This window comes from Hevea brasiliensis, chromosome 2 (assembly GCF_030052815.1).
Source record: "Hevea brasiliensis isolate MT/VB/25A 57/8 chromosome 2, ASM3005281v1, whole genome shotgun sequence".
NCBI classification, from domain to species: Eukaryota; Viridiplantae; Streptophyta; class Magnoliopsida; order Malpighiales; family Euphorbiaceae; genus Hevea; species Hevea brasiliensis.
The window spans coordinates 2,071,354-2,089,433 of record NC_079494.1 but is presented as its reverse complement, the minus strand read 5'-3'; the positions used below and the strand labels follow the sequence as shown (position 1 = coordinate 2,089,433).

General features: G+C 33.7%; 2 protein-coding genes and 1 non-coding gene across 3 annotated transcripts; 2 read left to right on the top strand and 1 right to left on the bottom strand.

Annotated features, from left to right (window-relative positions):
* The first annotated feature begins 12 nt into the window (after positions 1–12).
* LOC110673759 (peptidyl-prolyl cis-trans isomerase) lies at positions 13–769 on the top strand. Its single transcript, XM_021836942.2, has one exon. It carries the CDS (start codon positions 83–85, stop codon positions 599–601), a length of 519 nt encoding a protein of 172 aa, XP_021692634.2. The 5' UTR covers positions 13–82; the 3' UTR covers positions 602–769.
* Positions 770–4,148: 3,379 nt separating this feature from the next.
* LOC110673822 (protein PSK SIMULATOR 2) lies at positions 4,149–9,894 on the top strand. Its single transcript, XM_021837033.2, has 13 exons — positions 4,149–4,459; positions 4,585–4,877; positions 6,161–6,486; positions 6,575–6,667; positions 6,765–6,855; positions 7,234–7,327; positions 7,593–7,690; positions 8,091–8,160; positions 8,428–8,531; positions 8,643–8,759; positions 8,845–8,921; positions 9,076–9,120; positions 9,238–9,894. The coding sequence occupies exons 2-13, from the start codon at positions 4,620–4,622 to the stop codon at positions 9,740–9,742; spliced, it is 1,878 nt and encodes a 625-aa protein (XP_021692725.2). The 5' UTR covers positions 4,149–4,459; positions 4,585–4,619; the 3' UTR covers positions 9,743–9,894.
* A 4-nt stretch (positions 9,895–9,898) lies between these two features.
* LOC131178243 (small nucleolar RNA Z279/snoR105/snoR108) lies at positions 9,899–10,006 on the bottom strand. Its single transcript, XR_009147376.1, has one exon. It is a non-coding gene; the product is annotated as a small nucleolar RNA Z279/snoR105/snoR108 (small nucleolar RNA).
* Between the last annotated feature and the right edge of the window lie 8,074 nt (positions 10,007–18,080).

Sequence of the window (18,080 nt, the reverse complement as noted above, 5' to 3'; positions counted from 1 at the left end):
GAAAAGGACCTCAGTTTCTCAACCAAGTCATTCATTCCATTGACTCAATCCACATGGTGCAGAACCGTGCTCATTTTCTGCAATGGCAAATCCTAGGGTCTTCTTCGACATGACCATCGGTGGTGCTTCGGCTGGCCGGATCGTGATGGAGCTATTTGCAGATACTACGCCACGAACGGCTGAGAATTTCAGGGCTCTCTGCACTGGAGAGAAAGGGATTGGACGCAGCCGCAAGGCGTTGCACTACAAGGGATCTAGTTTCCACCGAGTGATCCCTGGATTCATGTGCCAGGGAGGCGATTTCACTGCCGGAAACGGAACGGAAGGGGAATCTATCTACGGAGCAAAGTTCGCCGATGAGAATTTCATTAAGAAGCACGCGGGACCAGGGATCTTGTCGATGGCTAATGCAGGGCCTGGGACGAATGGTTCGCAGTTTTTTATATGCACGGCAAAGACAGAGTGGCTGGACGGAAAGCACGTGGTGTTTGGGAGAGTGGTGGAAGGGATGGATGTAGTGAAGTCCATTGAGAAGGCTGGATCTTCCTCTGGAAGGACCTCGAAGCCCGTTGTTATTAGTGATTGTGGGCAGCTTGCTTGAATCAAGCTCTTGTGTTGCTCTTTCTGTTAGCCTTTGGGCCTGTTACTACTGCCTAACTGCAAGCTGCAGACTGCAGTTCATCTTTTCTCGTGTATTTCACTATTTCAGTATTTCCCTTGCTTCTTCTGTTTAAATTGATAATAAAAAAATTTTAAAAAAATATTGCTATATTCAAATTTCAGATTTTATAAATCCCAAGACCACTCAATGGAAATGAATTATACTACTAATTTTATGAATAATATTCAATAATATTAAAATGTAACAAAGAATAAAATTTGAGATTTATATGTAGTGAAAAGAGAGATTTTGCTGTTGTGAATCTCTGAATCGTCGAATGATTAATAACAAGTTCTCAAGATATTTGAAACTAAGAACAATGGGGATAGAAAACGTAGTTGCATGGAATCTCATCAGTATCCAATCTCACATTGTTTGCTAACCAATTAGCACACCTAGCTATTTGCTGAATGAGGAGTACCAACTGATACAAATCTGAGGATAAGACTGTAGGAAAGTCTGGATATCATGAATGAGAGACTCTGGTTCCCAAGGGATAGGAGCTAGAGGAGATAACACCAATCTTGTAGAGAATCAATCTCTATATGGCATGCAAAAAAAGATCTACTAATGGCAAACAAAGAAGCTGAGAGAGGAGAAAGGTTGACAAAAGAAGTTGCAGAGCCATCAATAACTGCACCTACTGAATTTCTCGCTGTAACACCATAACTAGCAACTGAAGAAGTATAATCAAAAGAGGTATCAACATTTATTTTTACACTTCCTTAAGGAGGTGGAATCCAACCTTGATGATTTTGGCTAAGATGAGTGTGAGCAGAATGAAGAGAGAAATGGAGTGGAGCATCCAACGCTTGAAACTCGTCATAAGCATTGCAAGCCTTCCTAATGATAGTTATTGGATCCAGCTGCTTAGAATCAAACACTAACTCATTACTATTAAATGAGAATTGTTATTATTAATTAATTTAATTGATATAAGTGGGAATTGTTTTATCAATTATAATTTAAACTCGTTAGTGAAAATTTAGAATTTATTCATTAAAAAAATTTTGTTTATTTTTTAAAAAATATTTAATAAATTATATGATACATTAATGCATTAAAAAATCATAGACTCATCACTTATAAAAATCGTTTATTTTTTAAATTTAAGAGTGTGAGACTCATGAAATAATTTTATGAGTATGAATAATAATTTTTTAAAATATTTTTTTTAAATAAAAAAAATATTTTTCTATTAAATAAAAAATTAAATTATTTTTAATATATACATTCACCGATATCTTATCTGACCAAACTTCATTGAAATCATAATTTGGTTTTATAAATGGGGCCATAGATCTGGAAGTGGACAAGAATTTTTGTGTAGTCGGCAGTTGGAAGCGGAGACTGAAGGGGTTCTTTCTTGTCCTCCACGCCACTGCTACTGCCAACGCGCCGAGCGGAGAGAAAACGGTGCGTCACGTGTGAGGCTCCTCTCTGTCTGCTCATTCTCAAACATTGAAATGACAATTATACCCTTCAATGAAAATGGAAAGTCGTCCCTTGTTTTATTTATCTCTTTCTGCCGGAATGGAAAAGGTCATAATATACTTTTTCTTGCCTAGGATTTTGCTCGTATAGATATTAATTATTAATATAATTATTAAAATAAAAGTATTTGATAAAAATATTTTTTTTAAAAAAATTTAATTTAAAAATATTAAAATTATAAAATAATGTTTTATAAATTATCTTTTTGATTAATAATATTTAATTCCTTGGTAGAAATCTATCTTAATCATTGAATTCGCAGTCTATATTAGCCTTAACACTATTCAAGGCCATGTGTTCTATTCACACTATAGAAAGCTAAGCTACGTACATTTGTCATCTAATAATTTGGTGTGGCTATGTCTATAGTTAATGTTAAATTAAATTATCCAATGCAATGGTCAGTTTGACATTTTACATTGAATATCTTGACTAATTCTTTCTTATTTTATTTTTATAAATTATTATATTAAAATTATTTGTATAAATAAAGGCTTAAAAAATCTAAAATCTACTTATTTATATTATTTAAGATTAATTAATCCAAAATTTATAAAATATTTTCAATTTTATCATTTATTTTTATTAAACATAATGAATATTTTAAAAAAATAATTATATAAGATAAAGGGTAATTTAGTTAATTATTAATATATTTTTATAAAAATAAATTATTGAAAATTTAAATGTAATAAAAGTAGTATTTTTAATCATTAAATATAATTAATTAATTAAATTTTAGATTAAATAAATAAATTAAAATCAACCCTGCATAAATAATTAGGAAGAAGTAAACAATGGTTACAAGACATTAACTACCAATGAAATCGCATCAAAAGGTGGTCATTGTTTATCTTCCCAAGTGTTGACTAATTCAAATATATATATATATAATTTATTTATTTATTTATATTTTTTTGATAAATTAATTAATATATTAGCCATGCATATATATAATATAAAATGCTGGCTTAGAGTATTAAAAACTCAAGAAGAAATGAAAGTAACTGAAAAAGAATGATGTTCTAATTGAACCTAAAGTCATCTTTGATAGCACAACCAAGCTTTGAACTGGTCTCTTAGAACAATATATTTATTAAAATATTTTGTGTTGATTTATTTTTTTAATTGTTCAAAATATTAAAAAATGAGAAAAATATTTTAAAAAAATATTTTATGTGAAATAAATAAAAACTTAAATTAAAAAAAAATATAATGATCATATCATTATTAAAAATCAAATTTATTTAAAAAAAAATAAATAGTGTTTTTTTTTATTGATATAGTTAAAGTCTCTGAAGGACTATTCGATATTACAATATAAAAAAATTTTATGAGTTAAAATATTTATAAAAAAAGTGAAATGTTCATATATTATCAATATATAATTATAGTATCTGTTAAATCTGAATAAAAAATGGCTATGATCTGTCTTTAAATTTTTTATTATTATATTTTTATTTAAATTTTAAATTTTTATCATAAATTTTATTTAATATTTTTTATTATTTTAATAATAAATATATTTATAAATTATTTTTTATCCAATACATAAACAGTTTATTAATTATATCTATAAATATTTTAATTAAATGTATAATTATATAAAATTTTAAATATTTATAAATTTAAATTAATTTTTTAATTTTTACATGTTAAATCAAATATTTTTTTAACTTGGCTAATAAAAAGTTAACGGAAAGATTAAAATAAAAAATTAAATAATATATATTTTTAAATAAATATACTAAATAGTTAGTGTTATGAAAATATAAAAATCAAAAAGATACAATGGAGGCAAAATAGGAGAATACAAAATCCAGGAGCGAGAGAGAGAGAGAGAGAGAGAGAGAGAGAGAGAGAGAAGACTTTAAAGTCAGACAAAACAGCGAACTCACTCAGACAAGGTAGGCGGGATGACTTTCATTTAATGTGTTGTGTCCCCTTCTGAGCCTGTTCTCCATTCTTATCTGTACATCTACACAACTGACAGCAGCACCACCACCACCATTTCTATTTTTTATTTAATTTAATTGAGATTTTTTTTTGTAATAGTCAATCCTTTCGGTTTCTTTGCCTTATTTCTCCTTTATTATTCAATTCTATCTCGGTCAAAAATTCCATTCCCCCACGGGATTTCCATTGCTGCCAAAATAAACGCGTTCATTCAAAGAATTTCTCAAAACCAACTCTTTAATAATCTTCTATCTTCCCTTTGCTTCTTCCTACTGTAACTGCTCTGACCTTGTCCTTGCTGTTGAATCTTCTCTTCTTCTTAATCCCAATTCCATTCTTTCTGATCAGGTATGCTGTTGCTAGATAACTGGGTGCACTTATTATCATTCTCTTTTTCAAGTATTGGATTGGACCCAAGAGTTTTGATGTAGGGTTGGAATTTTTTTGTTATTTTTGCATGTTGTTTTGATTAGGAAATTGTTTGAGCTCCAAGGAATTTTCAAGAACGATGGGAGGAGTTTGTTCTGGAGGGACGAAAGGAAAGCATGATAAAGTTGCAGCACAGAAAAATCCTGGGTTTTCTGGGAAGCTAAACTCAATTAAGAGCTTTAGCAAGCATAAAGAGAATTTTCATTCCTTTACTAATAACAATGATGATAATTTTGGCAAGACTACCACTCCGCAGAGGTATAATTCCGGTGAGCTGTTATTGTCTTTCTCAAGAGAACTTAAGCCGTCAACGCCTGCTAGGGGAGGGGCTGCCAAGGTATGTTTGGTTTATTATATCTAATTCTCGTTTCATACGCTTAGGATATTTTTCGAGCAGACCAAAAGAACTTAAGCTCTCTTTGTTATGTTGAACTGGGGGTGAGCAATGTGATTAACTTATTATTGATGAAGCAAGTTTCGAAGAAAAGAGAAAAGGGATTTGCGGATTTGCCTTATTAATGATCAATTTTGCTGCTTTTTTTTGGAGTGGGAGCCAAAGCAATACTTTCAGATAGCAGAATGGTGAAACAAGTTATGTTCCACAAGTGATGTGGATTGTTGCTATGCTTAGACATATTAGAAGATAATCTTGATGGTTCATTGAATTTTTGTGTATGCATGATCGGTATTGAAGCTGCGAGATGAGATCTTACATATCTTATTATCGGCTTATCGCTAATCGCTATCTACCACATAATGGATTGCCATCTTGATTTTCCTTTTAATCTCCTCTTTAAATTTTTGTGATCATCATTACTGTGGTGCATCCAGTGCTAAGTTCAATCCATTTCACTAATAACGACTGAGATGTCAATTCTTTCCTCCATAGAATTAAAAAAGGATATGGTGATTGTCCACTGTATGCAGCAAAAAGAAAAGACCAGCTTGCAAATGGGTAAAAAGATGCAAAAAGGCCTGATGCCACAGTTTGCAAAAGTGTTAGCTAGCTGATATGCTCTGGCCAGTTTACTAAGACCATCATATATTATTAATATGTGCATTCTGTTATTGTGGAGATATTCCCCTAGGACGCACCCTGAACATGGGGTCAGAAATTGCGGAGGAAATGGAAATATGTTCCATAAATGAGTAGGGATGTGGAAACGCTATAATTGATTCTGAGTTTTTCTTAGCTTGCAGTGAGGCCTGTATAATTTGTTTGTGGTTTGAATGATCAGAGGCAGATGTAAAACAAATTTCAAGAAATCCTAACTGCATAAATTTTATGAGGCTAAAAAAAATAAAGAGTTTTCTCACATATTGTCAACTCCGAATTCTGTAGCCAAAACATAAGAGAAAAATGTTCGAAAGTCATAATTGACTATACTAAAATTTATTATTCTAATTATGTTGCTCAGTTTTATTCTAGGGTTCACGCAACATTCTCAAGAGTGTATCTCTGCACAGATTTAGTGTTGTTTAAAATGTTAAAACTAATTAACTTGAATCTTCTTTATAAGAGTGTGAGACAACCTCTACTAGCATGTGGTATATGGATTCCCTTTTCTGTTTCCTGGTTCTGGCTTTTGCTTATCTATGTTATGTTTTTCTTTTCTGTAGGATGGCCAGAAGAGTTCATTTATAGGGAAAGCTGGCACTGTGAGCTTGGAGAAAGCAGTTGACGTTTTAGACACTCTTGGAAGTAGCATGTCAAATCTGAATGCCCGGAGTGGTTTTATCTCCGGCATGGCTTCTAGAGGGAACAGAATATCAATATTGTCATTTGAAGTAGCCAACACAATAGCCAAAGGTGCAAACTTGTTTCAATCGCTTTCAGAAGAAAATGTTCAGTTGCTGAAGAAAGAAATATTACATTCGGAAGGGGTACAACAATTGGTTTCCACAGATATGAAAGAGTTGCTAATTCTTGCTGCTGCTGATAAAAGGTTGTTGCTCATTAGAATTAGTTTGGATCGTCTTTTATGTCCAGCATAATTGGTTTTTGACATATCACATCATAACTTATCTTTGTAGGGAGGAATTTGATGTATTTGCAAAGGAAGTAATTCGGTTTGGAGATCTATGTAAAGACCCACAATGGCACAACCTGGGTCGATATTTTACAAAGTAAGGTACAATTTTTATAATGCAATATTTCCTAGTTACGTTAATTATGTTTGCTGACAAAGAAATTATGTCTCTTGGCATGGTTGTAATATTTCAGATTAGATTCAGATTATTCCGATGATAAACAATCTAGAGCAGAGGCAGAAACCACAATGCAAGAGTTGACTACTTTGGCCCAACATACCTCTGTAAGTTTCTTTCCATGTACAATCAGAAATTTTCATTTTTGTCAGTTTTGGTGCTGCATTTTGTCTTTGGGGATGCTGCTACATATTGAACTAATGCCTATGCAGAGTCATCATTGAAAATTTCCACCTTCTATGAATGCTGCATAATGCTGTTGAAAATCCTCTTGCTTATTTCTAAGCAATTTGAAGTATCTAATTCTAAGAAAAATGTCATTGAATGTTGCCTCGTGTGCATCATAGATATACTAAAGAAAAATATTATGATACTAATCTTTCAAGCTTTAAGCTTTCAAACCATTTTGGCTCACATTTATCTACAGTTGATTACCAAACTACTTTGTGTTTTCTATTATAATGATCTGTGTTCTGCTTTTGCAGGAATTATATCATGAATTGCATGCTTTGGACAGATTTGAACAAGATTACCAGCAGAAGCTTGAAGAAGTGGAGTCCTTACATCTCCCCAAAAAAGGTTAGGCATGGACGACTTTTTCTCTTCCCATGATTTTTGAAATACGTGTGTGAATAATTAGAAGCTTTTGCTTGTAATTAATCAGCAACATCTGAAGTGACTTATGTGTTGCTATGACATACCAGATGTTTTTTTTTCCTTCTTTTTTCATACCAGATTTTTTTTTTCTTCTTTTTTCTGTGCTTCAGGTCCAATATCTGCTTGACATGTGCTAACCATAATGAACAGTTATAATATTAACCAGATATTTTCATTATAATTGCAGGAGAGAGTCTCACGATTTTACAAAGTGAGCTAAAACAACAAAGAAAGCTTGTGAGGAGCTTGAAAAAGAAATCCCTGTGGTCTAAAAATATGGAGGAGGTACATGTTATGACCCATCAATCATTGGTTACTTCTGTTGAAAAGTTACGCCATTATTTCTGGTCTGCTTACTTTAATTGCAAGATTGTGTAGTTATTTCACTTTCATTAATTGTTCTAGAAGCATTTTATGCTTCTATTAATAAATTTTATTGCTAGTTTTGCTTACTTTTCTGGCATGCCATGGTCCATGGATGTTTCAGTCTTCATTAATTTGAGTATAGGTTCTAGAGTAGATGGCAGTTAGAATTAAATTAATTATGATTTTAGATGGAACATACTGTTGATCATGGGGGAATGATTAGCATTAATTGCTATTGGATTTCATAGGAGACAGCAGAGTGTCTTGCTATAAATCAAACAATCAAATCATCTTACAACTTAACCTTTCATTTCTGCAGATCATGGAGAAGCTTCTTGATATAGTTACCTACTTGCACCAAGCTATCTTAGATGCATTTGGAAACAATGGTATGAGTTCAGTTTCTGAAGACAAAATCAGAAGATGACCATATTTTGAATATGATAACTATATAAGCATGTTTATGCACTTATATTGGTAGGAAATTTGATAAATTTACCATAAATGCTTTTATATGCTTTGATTTGGTCATGCCCGCAAAAAAAAAAAAAGCCAATATGTGTGAATTTGCTTTTGTATATTATTCTGACCTTATTTGCTATGCATCATGAGGATGGCAGTTGACAAATACTTATAGTGTTGTAAACTAATGGCAGGTGTCAGACCAGCCAGTAAGGAGCCTGAAAAGAATCCTGAAAGGCTAGGTCCAGCTGGTCTTGCTCTGCACTATGCTAATGTTATTAACCAGATTGATACCATTGTGAGTATACTGTTCCTTTTCTTTTTCATTTTCCCCAGTGATCACATAAATAATAGTCCGAAAGGATTTTCTATGGGATTCTTTTTTTAATGAAAGCTTATATTTTATCAGACATCTCGTCCCACCTCCCTTCCTCCTAATACAAGGGACAATTTGTATCATGGGTTGCCAATCAGTATTAAGACAGCTCTACGTTCCCAACTACAGATGGTTGACCCTAAGGAAGAGGTATGTCTGCGTAGTAATTTCTTCTTTTTCCTCATAATGCTTGTGCATGCACTTAATAGCTGCTTCCTTCTATGTTTATCTGCAGTTCACAGTAGCTCAGGTGAAAGCTGAAATGGAAAAGACTCTTGAGTGGCTTGTACCCCTTGCCGCTAACACAAACAAGTATGTTGACTCATGTTTTGAATAAATTTTTCTCTGAGCTCTCAAGTCAGAGTGGTCTATATGGCCTGCCTTGCCTTTTTCTTTACCATTTATCTTGCTTAAAAAAAGTTCCACCATTGTCTTTCATTGACAATTTGTTCTTCATTGGCTACAGAGCACATCAAGGTTTTGGGTGGGTTGGAGAATGGGCAAATACTGGGTTAGTTGACATCTCTCTCTCTCTCTCTCTCTCTCTCTCTCTCTCTCAAGTTCTACTTTAAAATGATGCATCATATTTAGTTGAATGAATCTTGATTGTGTTTGTTCGTTCTGATAGAAATGAATTTGGCAAGAACTCAACTGCACAAAATAACCTGATCCGCCTCCAGACACTTTACCATGCTGATAAGCAGAAGACTGACACATACATTCTTGAATTGGTGACATGGCTTCATCGTTTGATAAACTTAGTAAGACATAGAGATCATGGTTTCAAAGCAATGCCGGTTCGATCTCCGACTCAAAAGGGACTAGATTTCCACGCCAAGATGCAACGAGCTTTATCCGCAAACTATGGTACTACAACCTATAGCATTCAACTTTCTCAAGAAGACAGAGATTTATTAGACAAGGTGTCCTGGAGGAGATTGGTTCCAGAAATAAGCAAGAGTCAGGATTTTTCCAAAGCCAATAAAAGAAGGAAAGTGTTGGGATCTAGCAGGAGCACAGGAAGTTCTCCAGTAAGGGAGATTGGTTCCAGAAAAAGGTTACAACACCCAAATAAATTGGACATTATTGATGGCTTGCATTCCACTTCCACATCATCAATTAATTATAGCTAGGCATTTGAGTTCCCATGGGAATTTATTTTTCATGTATATTCATTCGTTAAATTCTTATTACATAGTTACCATGTCAACCATTATGTATTGTGATGATTTGTTTACACCGGCATATAATGATATTATATAGATTGATATTTCATTAAATATAACATAGGGATCAGATTGGTACAAATGGGAGTGCCCGTATTGTCGTAACTGGCATTGGGGCGGACACCCATTTCGCATAGCCATTTGCGAGAAAAGGACCACTCTTCACATCCCGTTAACTGCCATGAAGGATCATGGTTTAGTAAGGATTCCTTTCATCATTTTATAGCAAGGGCGTCGACCCTCACCCGCTCTTGTTGGTCGATGTGGAACAATGTCACAATAACTATGGGGGAATATCGAACCAACTAAGGTTTAAAATAAATCAATTTAATTAAGTATCAACGGATGACATATGGTATCAGTTATGACAAGTAGTATGTTCTACTAATAATAATATCTATACCTGATTGCAAAATTTGTATATGCACTGTAGTTAGATAACAAATTATGGAATATACTTGAGGTATGTATTTCTTCACTCACATAGATATGAAGCTTACTTTTCATAATTTATGAGAGAATTTTATGTGAATATAAAAATTTTTAAATTTTAGTGTACCAATGCACAAAAACTTTCTTTAAATAAGTAAAAACTCATCTTTTTCTTTTCTGACTTGCAGTCTTCTATTTTTAACCTAAGTTTGAGTCCCTTCACTTTGCTGGCTTGCATCCAGTCTCCTCGGTCCCTCAAGGCCAGAAGGACCTCCTCCTTCTTCTACCTAGAGTGGGTCTTGCCAATCCCACTTTTGGAATGGATGGTGTAAAGTTTTTAGTACTTTTCCTTTTGCAGGTCCTATACTCAATAGAAGGGCTCCTTGTCTGTTGATCAAAGCAGTCTTGAAATCTCTAGTTGCATATGTGATCTAATGCACCAATGGTGTTGGTTTTAGCAAGATAGACAGGCCTCTCTCTTGTGAGGAGAAGGATGGATGTCTTCGAGTGTCTATAAAAGTCGGCCGCAGTAGGGCTGCTGCTCTCCCAAATGGGCCTTATTTGTATGATGGAGGAGTTCCATGGTCGAATGGTGAGGATGAGTGGCACTGCTTGATGAAGAAACCGGATGGTTCTTCACTTCGGGTGTCCTACCCAATTAATTATGGGGTTACTTTTTTTAGATCGAGTCTTTGTTAAGCTTATATATTATAATGTTCACTTTTTTTAATAGTTAATTGATACACTAAAATATAAAGAGCATGTAATTGAATAATACGTGCACATCCTAAATGATAAATTAAAAGAATAATCTGGTATAGGAGAGAGGGGAGTAGAAAAGCCCGGGCCTTAGCCAAATAGGTCGTAGGATATGATGAGGTCGGATTATAGATTTGCTTGAACCTTGTAACTAATTATGCCGTATGAGCTCCTTCAATAATCAAGTCTCCGAAGACTAATACTAAACCCAAAAGATATAACTAGAAGCAAAGGAGGACCTAGTACCTAAGCCTTTAGGCCTCCGATCAATTTGGGGGGAATAAATAATATTAATGAGTCATTGGACATACCTATTTCACAAACAGGTCAGATAGGCCAACACGTCGATCGAATAGATTATCTAAACACCGACTAAATCTATCAAGATTAATTGTTAGTATTACATAGGCACTTGATTTAACGTTTGAACGAATATCTATGATTTAAACATGTTATTTGGGAAAACTTCACACGTGTTAGGTAAATATTAGTTCTCTAGTTCTATAAAAGAGGGTCGACTTCCCACAGGAAGGACAAATTTTTCTCAGCCCATATTATGCTTCAATCAAACTATCCCTAAAGAAACTCCCTTAAATCAAACAATGGCTAGGTAGCCAAGTTAAGTCCACGTTCAACTACCCATCCTTATTGACCCAAACACATATCAGTATCTCACAAGTCCACCTAATTGTGAGTTATCATTAATTTTTTTCTCATTTATTTTAATAGACCATAACCTTATAACACCTTTTCTATGCCTTTTAAGGCCATTCTTAATGAAATCTTATCTTTTGAAAAAATGCACCAATAATTTCCCTACCTAGATAGAGAGTGCTGCTTTGTTGGCTTGCAAGAAGTATGCTTTCATGCCAATAACCATAGGAGGCGGCAAAATACTGGCTTGCCAACGGGCGTAAGCCACAAAATGGACTAAACAAGTCTAGGCCAGGTCCGAGGTTTTGCATTACTGAGATGGGTTTCGATTCTGGGCCCATTCTATTCCTCTGTTAACAAGATTTCTTATTTTTTTCCTTTTGGGCTTCCGTTTCAGGCCACGAATTTAGCCTAGTTGTCGTCTTGTCATGGTGAAAACTTTTTCTTAAGAAAGTTGACTTATTATCTCCTTGACTTCACTCACACACACAAAAAAGAAAGGTTTGATCTGAATCTTCTTGTGGCCTTCGATCAGAGTTCACCGTCCATTTCACAAGAGATGAACACGTGTCCACATTATCAGATGGAAGATCCACCCTCGATGTTCTAATGTTATGTTCCCCACATGAAGGCCAAGTTGAAAACCGACAAGGTGCTTAGGCCCCGCTTGGGGATGAATAGATTCTAAAAATTCTTACAATTATGTGAAACGCCATTTATAGCAATTAAAATTATTTTTTGAATTGAAAATAAAAATTATTAAGTGGGTCAATTACAGTGGTTGTATAATTAATGAAATTTAATTCAATGAAATGGGGATTGTCTTCAAAATTGTAAAATTTCAATTTTAATTTTTAATTAAAAGAAATTATATAAAAAATGGTGATTATATCTATCTTTAAACTAATTAAACTCATTGATCAAAATAAACCTTTAAATTATATTAGAACTAAAATGGAATAGGCTATAATCAATTTTTATTTAGAAAAGAACATTTAAAAAATTTTTAATTATTAAATTTATCAAAATTAAATTGAATTGGAAACAAAATTATTCAATTCGATATTATGATTGTTTTAATATTTTTTTTGTCGTAAATTAAATAAACATTAGAACCTACATATGATTGGATTAGTAGTGTGAAGCTGATATATAAGTGAATTTTACCTAAAAAGTCAAGAATTCGAATTCTGAAGTCATCATTATTAAAAGGGTTTTACTTAAATACTACTCTAGACTTGAATAGAAATGACAATGGATTATATTTTTACGGATATCCAACTTGACTAAATTTTAACATGACAAATTTGATTAGTATAAAATCGAGTTTAAGATAAATTTGAGTTTAAAATTTAATACCCGTGACAAATTCATGTCGAGTTCAAATTTTATATATTAGATATTCATTATTTAAATTCGTTTATATAAATATTTAATTAAATATAAAATATAAGTTTTTTTTATAATAATATTTATAAATTTTTATATATTTTATTTTATATAAAATAAAATTAAAATGTTTTATGAAATTATTAAAATTTTAAATTATAAATGATTAAATAAAAATAATTTTTTTTATATATTATTAATTAAAATATATAAAATTAAAAGAATTCAAATATTTTTTAAATGATAATAATTGAGTATAATTAATGATAAATTTTAATAAAATTTAAAATAAATTTAAATTTTAATAATATTAATCAAATTTAAATTTAAATATGATAATTTATCCAAACCATTACCGTCTCTAAACATGAACTTGAGGAACCGAAAAGCCGTGGACAACATTAAATGCAAATTTACGGTAGTTTAGGACAACATCAAATGATTTTAATAATATTGTTAATTTGACGCGTTTACATATAATACAGCAGGAAAAAAGTTGGCTGTGTGTCTGTCGGTATGAAAATGTTGCACAGACAATCGTCTCCATCCTTTCATTTGGGTGGAGGATAAATAAAATAATTTTATTTTTTTTATTTATTTTATGTTTGATTGAAAATAAAATAAATAAATAAGAAATTTTGGAAAAAAAATAAATTTTAAATTAGAAAAGTGGAAGCAAAATGTTAAAATTAATTTAATTTAATTTAAATAAATTTTAATCATTTTAATTTTAAGCAATTTTAATTTTAAATTAAATTAGTTTAATTTTTATATAATCTTAATTTGTATTTTATGTGTCAAATAAGATAGAAATGATAGGAAAGAAAATTGTATATATTCTTCAAACGTGATGTACATAATTTATACACAGAGACTGCACTAATCAATACATTTACAGCACTAACTACTCCCTTATTATAGGCTAATATAAAGCTTATTACTATATTTATCTGACTAATTTAGGTAAAGATAATTACATAAAGGGTAACAAATATCTTTTCCAATACTCCCCTCAAGTTGGTAAGTGGAGATCTAACACTCCCAACTGCGTAAAATTCAAAGGTTTCTTTGAGGGCTTAGTAAAAATATCTCAATTGCATCTTAGTTGAAACATGAATAATTCCCGACATCATTTTCTCGAACAATGTGGCTATCTCAATATGCTTTGTCCTCTCATGAATTGGATTTGCAAAGAATGTGAAGTCGCTTGATTATCACAAAGAAAGTGGCGAAGGACCTACTTGTGATACTCTTAAATCATGAAGGATATACCTTAACCAAGTTAGCTCCAAACAAGTATTCGCCATTGCTCTATTACGCCTCCAGATGATCTAGAAACATTTGTCTGCTTTTTGATTTCCAAGATATGAGAGAAGGACCAAGGAAAATACAATATCACGATCGATCTTAGTTGTTCGCAACCTCCCCAATGAGTCACAAAATGCTTTTAATTGCAAATTATTATTAGATGGCAAAAATAATCCCTGACCAGGATTTCCTTTCACATATTTGAGGACACGAATTGCCGCATTCCAATGAGATTTACATGGCTCATGCATAAATTGGCTCAACACACGAACTGAATAAACATTGTCCGGTCTAGTCACAGTTAGATAAATTAATCTGCCAACTAACCTTCTATATTTGGTAGCATCGTGTAATTTTTCATTGTCATCAAGATCCAATTTGCAATTTTGTTCCATCGGAAACTTCTCCGGTTTAGCACCTGTGAGTCCTGCGTCGTGTAACACATCCAAGGCATATTTTCTCTGTGACATAAAAATGCCTTGATTGGAACGGGAAAACTCAATCCCCAAAAAATATTTGAGGTCGCCCAAATCCTTGATATGAAAGTGCTGAAGTAAATATGATTTGAGGCGATTAATTTCCTGTTCATCATTCCCTGTCAATAATATGTCATCAACATATATGAGAATAACAGTAATAGATGATGCATTAACTTTGGTGAATAAGGAATAGTCAGCTTTAGACTGTGTATAGCCGCCTTCTTGTAGAACATTGGATAATGTAGAGAACCAATTTCTGGAGGCCTGCTTAAACCGTAGAGGGACTTATGAAGCCGACACACCTGTGTTCTCCCGGCGCAATCCAGGTGGCGGTTGCATATATACCACTTCATTTAATTTACCATGTAAAAATGCATTCTGCACATCTAATTGATAGGTAAACCAGTTTCTGGCAGCAGCAACAGTCAAAAGACATCTCAAAGTGGTGAGCTTAGCAGTTGGGGAAAAGGTTTCCTTGTAATCGATCCCTTCAACCTGTGTATAGCCCTTAGCGACTAATCGAGCTTTATAGCGTTCAATAGTTCCATCAGAATTATATTTAATTTTATAAACCCAACGACATCCAATAGGCTTAATACCATGAGGTAAAGGAACCAATGACCAAGTGTGATTCCGTTCTAATGCTTCAAGTTCAGCAGTCATAGCCTTCTCCCATTGGGGATGACCGGCGGCCTGATCATATGTCTGTGGTTCTGTATGAGTAGAAATGCTTGCCAGAAAATGTTTATGAGAAGAAGAGAAACGATTAAAAGAAAGGAAAGATGAGAGTGGATACCTTGTACCTGTTTGTGAAACCCTTTTACCGGTAGGATCATTGGTTTGAGTAGACAGAATGTAAGAATCATGCCATGCAGGAGGATGTTTATCTCGAGTGGAACGGCGTGGAGGATCAGGTGGTGATATATTGGGTTGATCAATGAGTGGCTGGGCTTCGATAGGTGCAGAAGGATTTGGTGATGGACTGTGAATGGAGGAATCGATATTATTATGGAAGGTATCATCTAAATTTGTTGAGGAAGGATCAGAATTTATTTTTGGTAAGGTGGCAGGATCTATGGCAAGATTTGGCAATAATGGTGGAGGTGAGGATAATGGTGAATCAGTTCTAGAAGAGGAATGTAATTCAGAAGTCATGAATGGGAAGATATTCTCATTAAAGGTAACATCTCGGCTGATAATAATTTGATTAGAGACAAGATCAAGTAATTTATATCCCTTTTGATGATGTGGGTAGCCAAGAAAAACACAGCGTGTAGCTCGGGGAGAAAATTTTTGCTTAGGTTGGACAATAGTGGCATAGCACTCACACCCAAACACACGGAGATGTTGAAGAGGAGGTGGCTTTTGGTATAATTTTTCATAAGGGGACTGATTAGAGAGTAAGGGTGAAGGAAGCCGATTGATTAAATATACGGCTGTTAAAACACATTCTCCCCAAAAATGAAGTGGCACATTTGATTGAAAAAGTAAGGAGCGAGCAACATTTAAGATGTGACGATGTTTTCGTTCAACGACTCCGTTCTGCTGCGGAGTATAGACACATGTATTTTGAAACTCAATACCATTTTTTTGTAGAAAAGAAATTATGGGAAGAAACTCAGTACCATTGTCTGTACGAAGTATTTTAATTGATTTATGAAATTGATTTTGAACAAAAACCACAAATCGTTGTAACAAAGATGTTGTTTCAGATTTATTGTGCATTAAAAAGACCCAAGAACAACGAGTGTAGTCATCGACAATGCTAAGGAAAAATCTCGCCCCTGAATGTGTAGGGACTTTATGTGGTCCCCAAACATCACAATGTAAGATTTCAAAAGAACTTTTTGTAGATATAGAACTTCTAGGAAAGGGCAGACGAGTCTGCTTTGCTAAAGGACAAGTGTTACATTTATTATCAATATTGCTGGAAAGTTTTAAAAAAGATAGAATGGGTGCAAGTCGTGATGAGGATGGGTGACCCATTCGCAAATGCCATAGATAAGAAGACTGAGATGTGTGATATGCAGCTGGTGAAGGGGTTGAAGGATGTATGTAGTAGAGTCCGCCATTCTGTCTACCCGAGCCAATCATCTTCCCCGTAGCCAGGTCCTGTAAAACACAGAAATTTGGAAAAAGAATAACACAACAATTGAGTGCATTAGTGATTTTACTGGCAGACATTAGATTCAATTTGAATGAGGGAACACACAACACATTTTTTAAAACTAGTTGAGAATTAAAAGACATTGTGCCAGTATGTGTAATGTTGACAGTGGCACGATCGGCAAATTAACAAGAGGAAAGGAAGCTGAATTTGTGTGAGAAGAGAAGGATCGAGGTGATATGATCGAGCCCATTGTCCGTAATCCAAGGCTTAACAACCGAATTTGAAAAAGCATTAAATGGAGAGATTATACTGCTGCATTAGCGAATATATCTCCATTGCGAATTTTATTTTGATTAATCATCGTCAAAGCTCGTGCTAATTTTTGCAATTGTTCATTGGTAAAATTAATCGGAAATCCGGAGCTTTCCGCATCGTTGTCTCCCCCAATTGTTGTTTCAACAGCATTGGCTGAACGTCCCCTAGTTTGATTGTTGCTAGATTGTATGGATCTAGCATTTTGGTTAGCCTTTTTGAGTCGACAACGATCTTCTGTGTGCCCACTATTGTCACAAAATTTGCAATGATATTTTAACTTGCGACACTCATCAATATTATGGCCTGACCTGTTGCAGTGTTCACAAAATTTTTCTTTAGGACCTTTTTGTGTGACTGACCAACTCTGAACGGCAGCTGCTACAGAGAAATTCTCAGTGATGCTTGGACCAATCTATTGCTGGGTTTCTTCTTGAATGATCATGGAGTATGCTTGACGAACGTTGGGTAATGGTTTCATCAGCAATATGTTGGATCTCACAATCTTGTAAGGATCATTGAGCCCCATGAGAAATTGCATCAATTTATCCTCCTTTCTTTCGGTCTGGTGATCATTGGTGCGATTGCAAGTCACTGGTGTACGATGAATCTCTAATTCATCCCACAAAGCTTTGATTTTGATGTAGTAGGCTGCCACGGACATTGTACCCTGAGTGATTGTTGCTATTGCTTTTTGGATTTGGAATATAGCGTGACATTCTTCTGAGAAAACTGATCCCGAAGATCATCCCACACTTGTTTGGCTGTCTCGGCATTCATGAGGCCGGATGCTATATCAGGT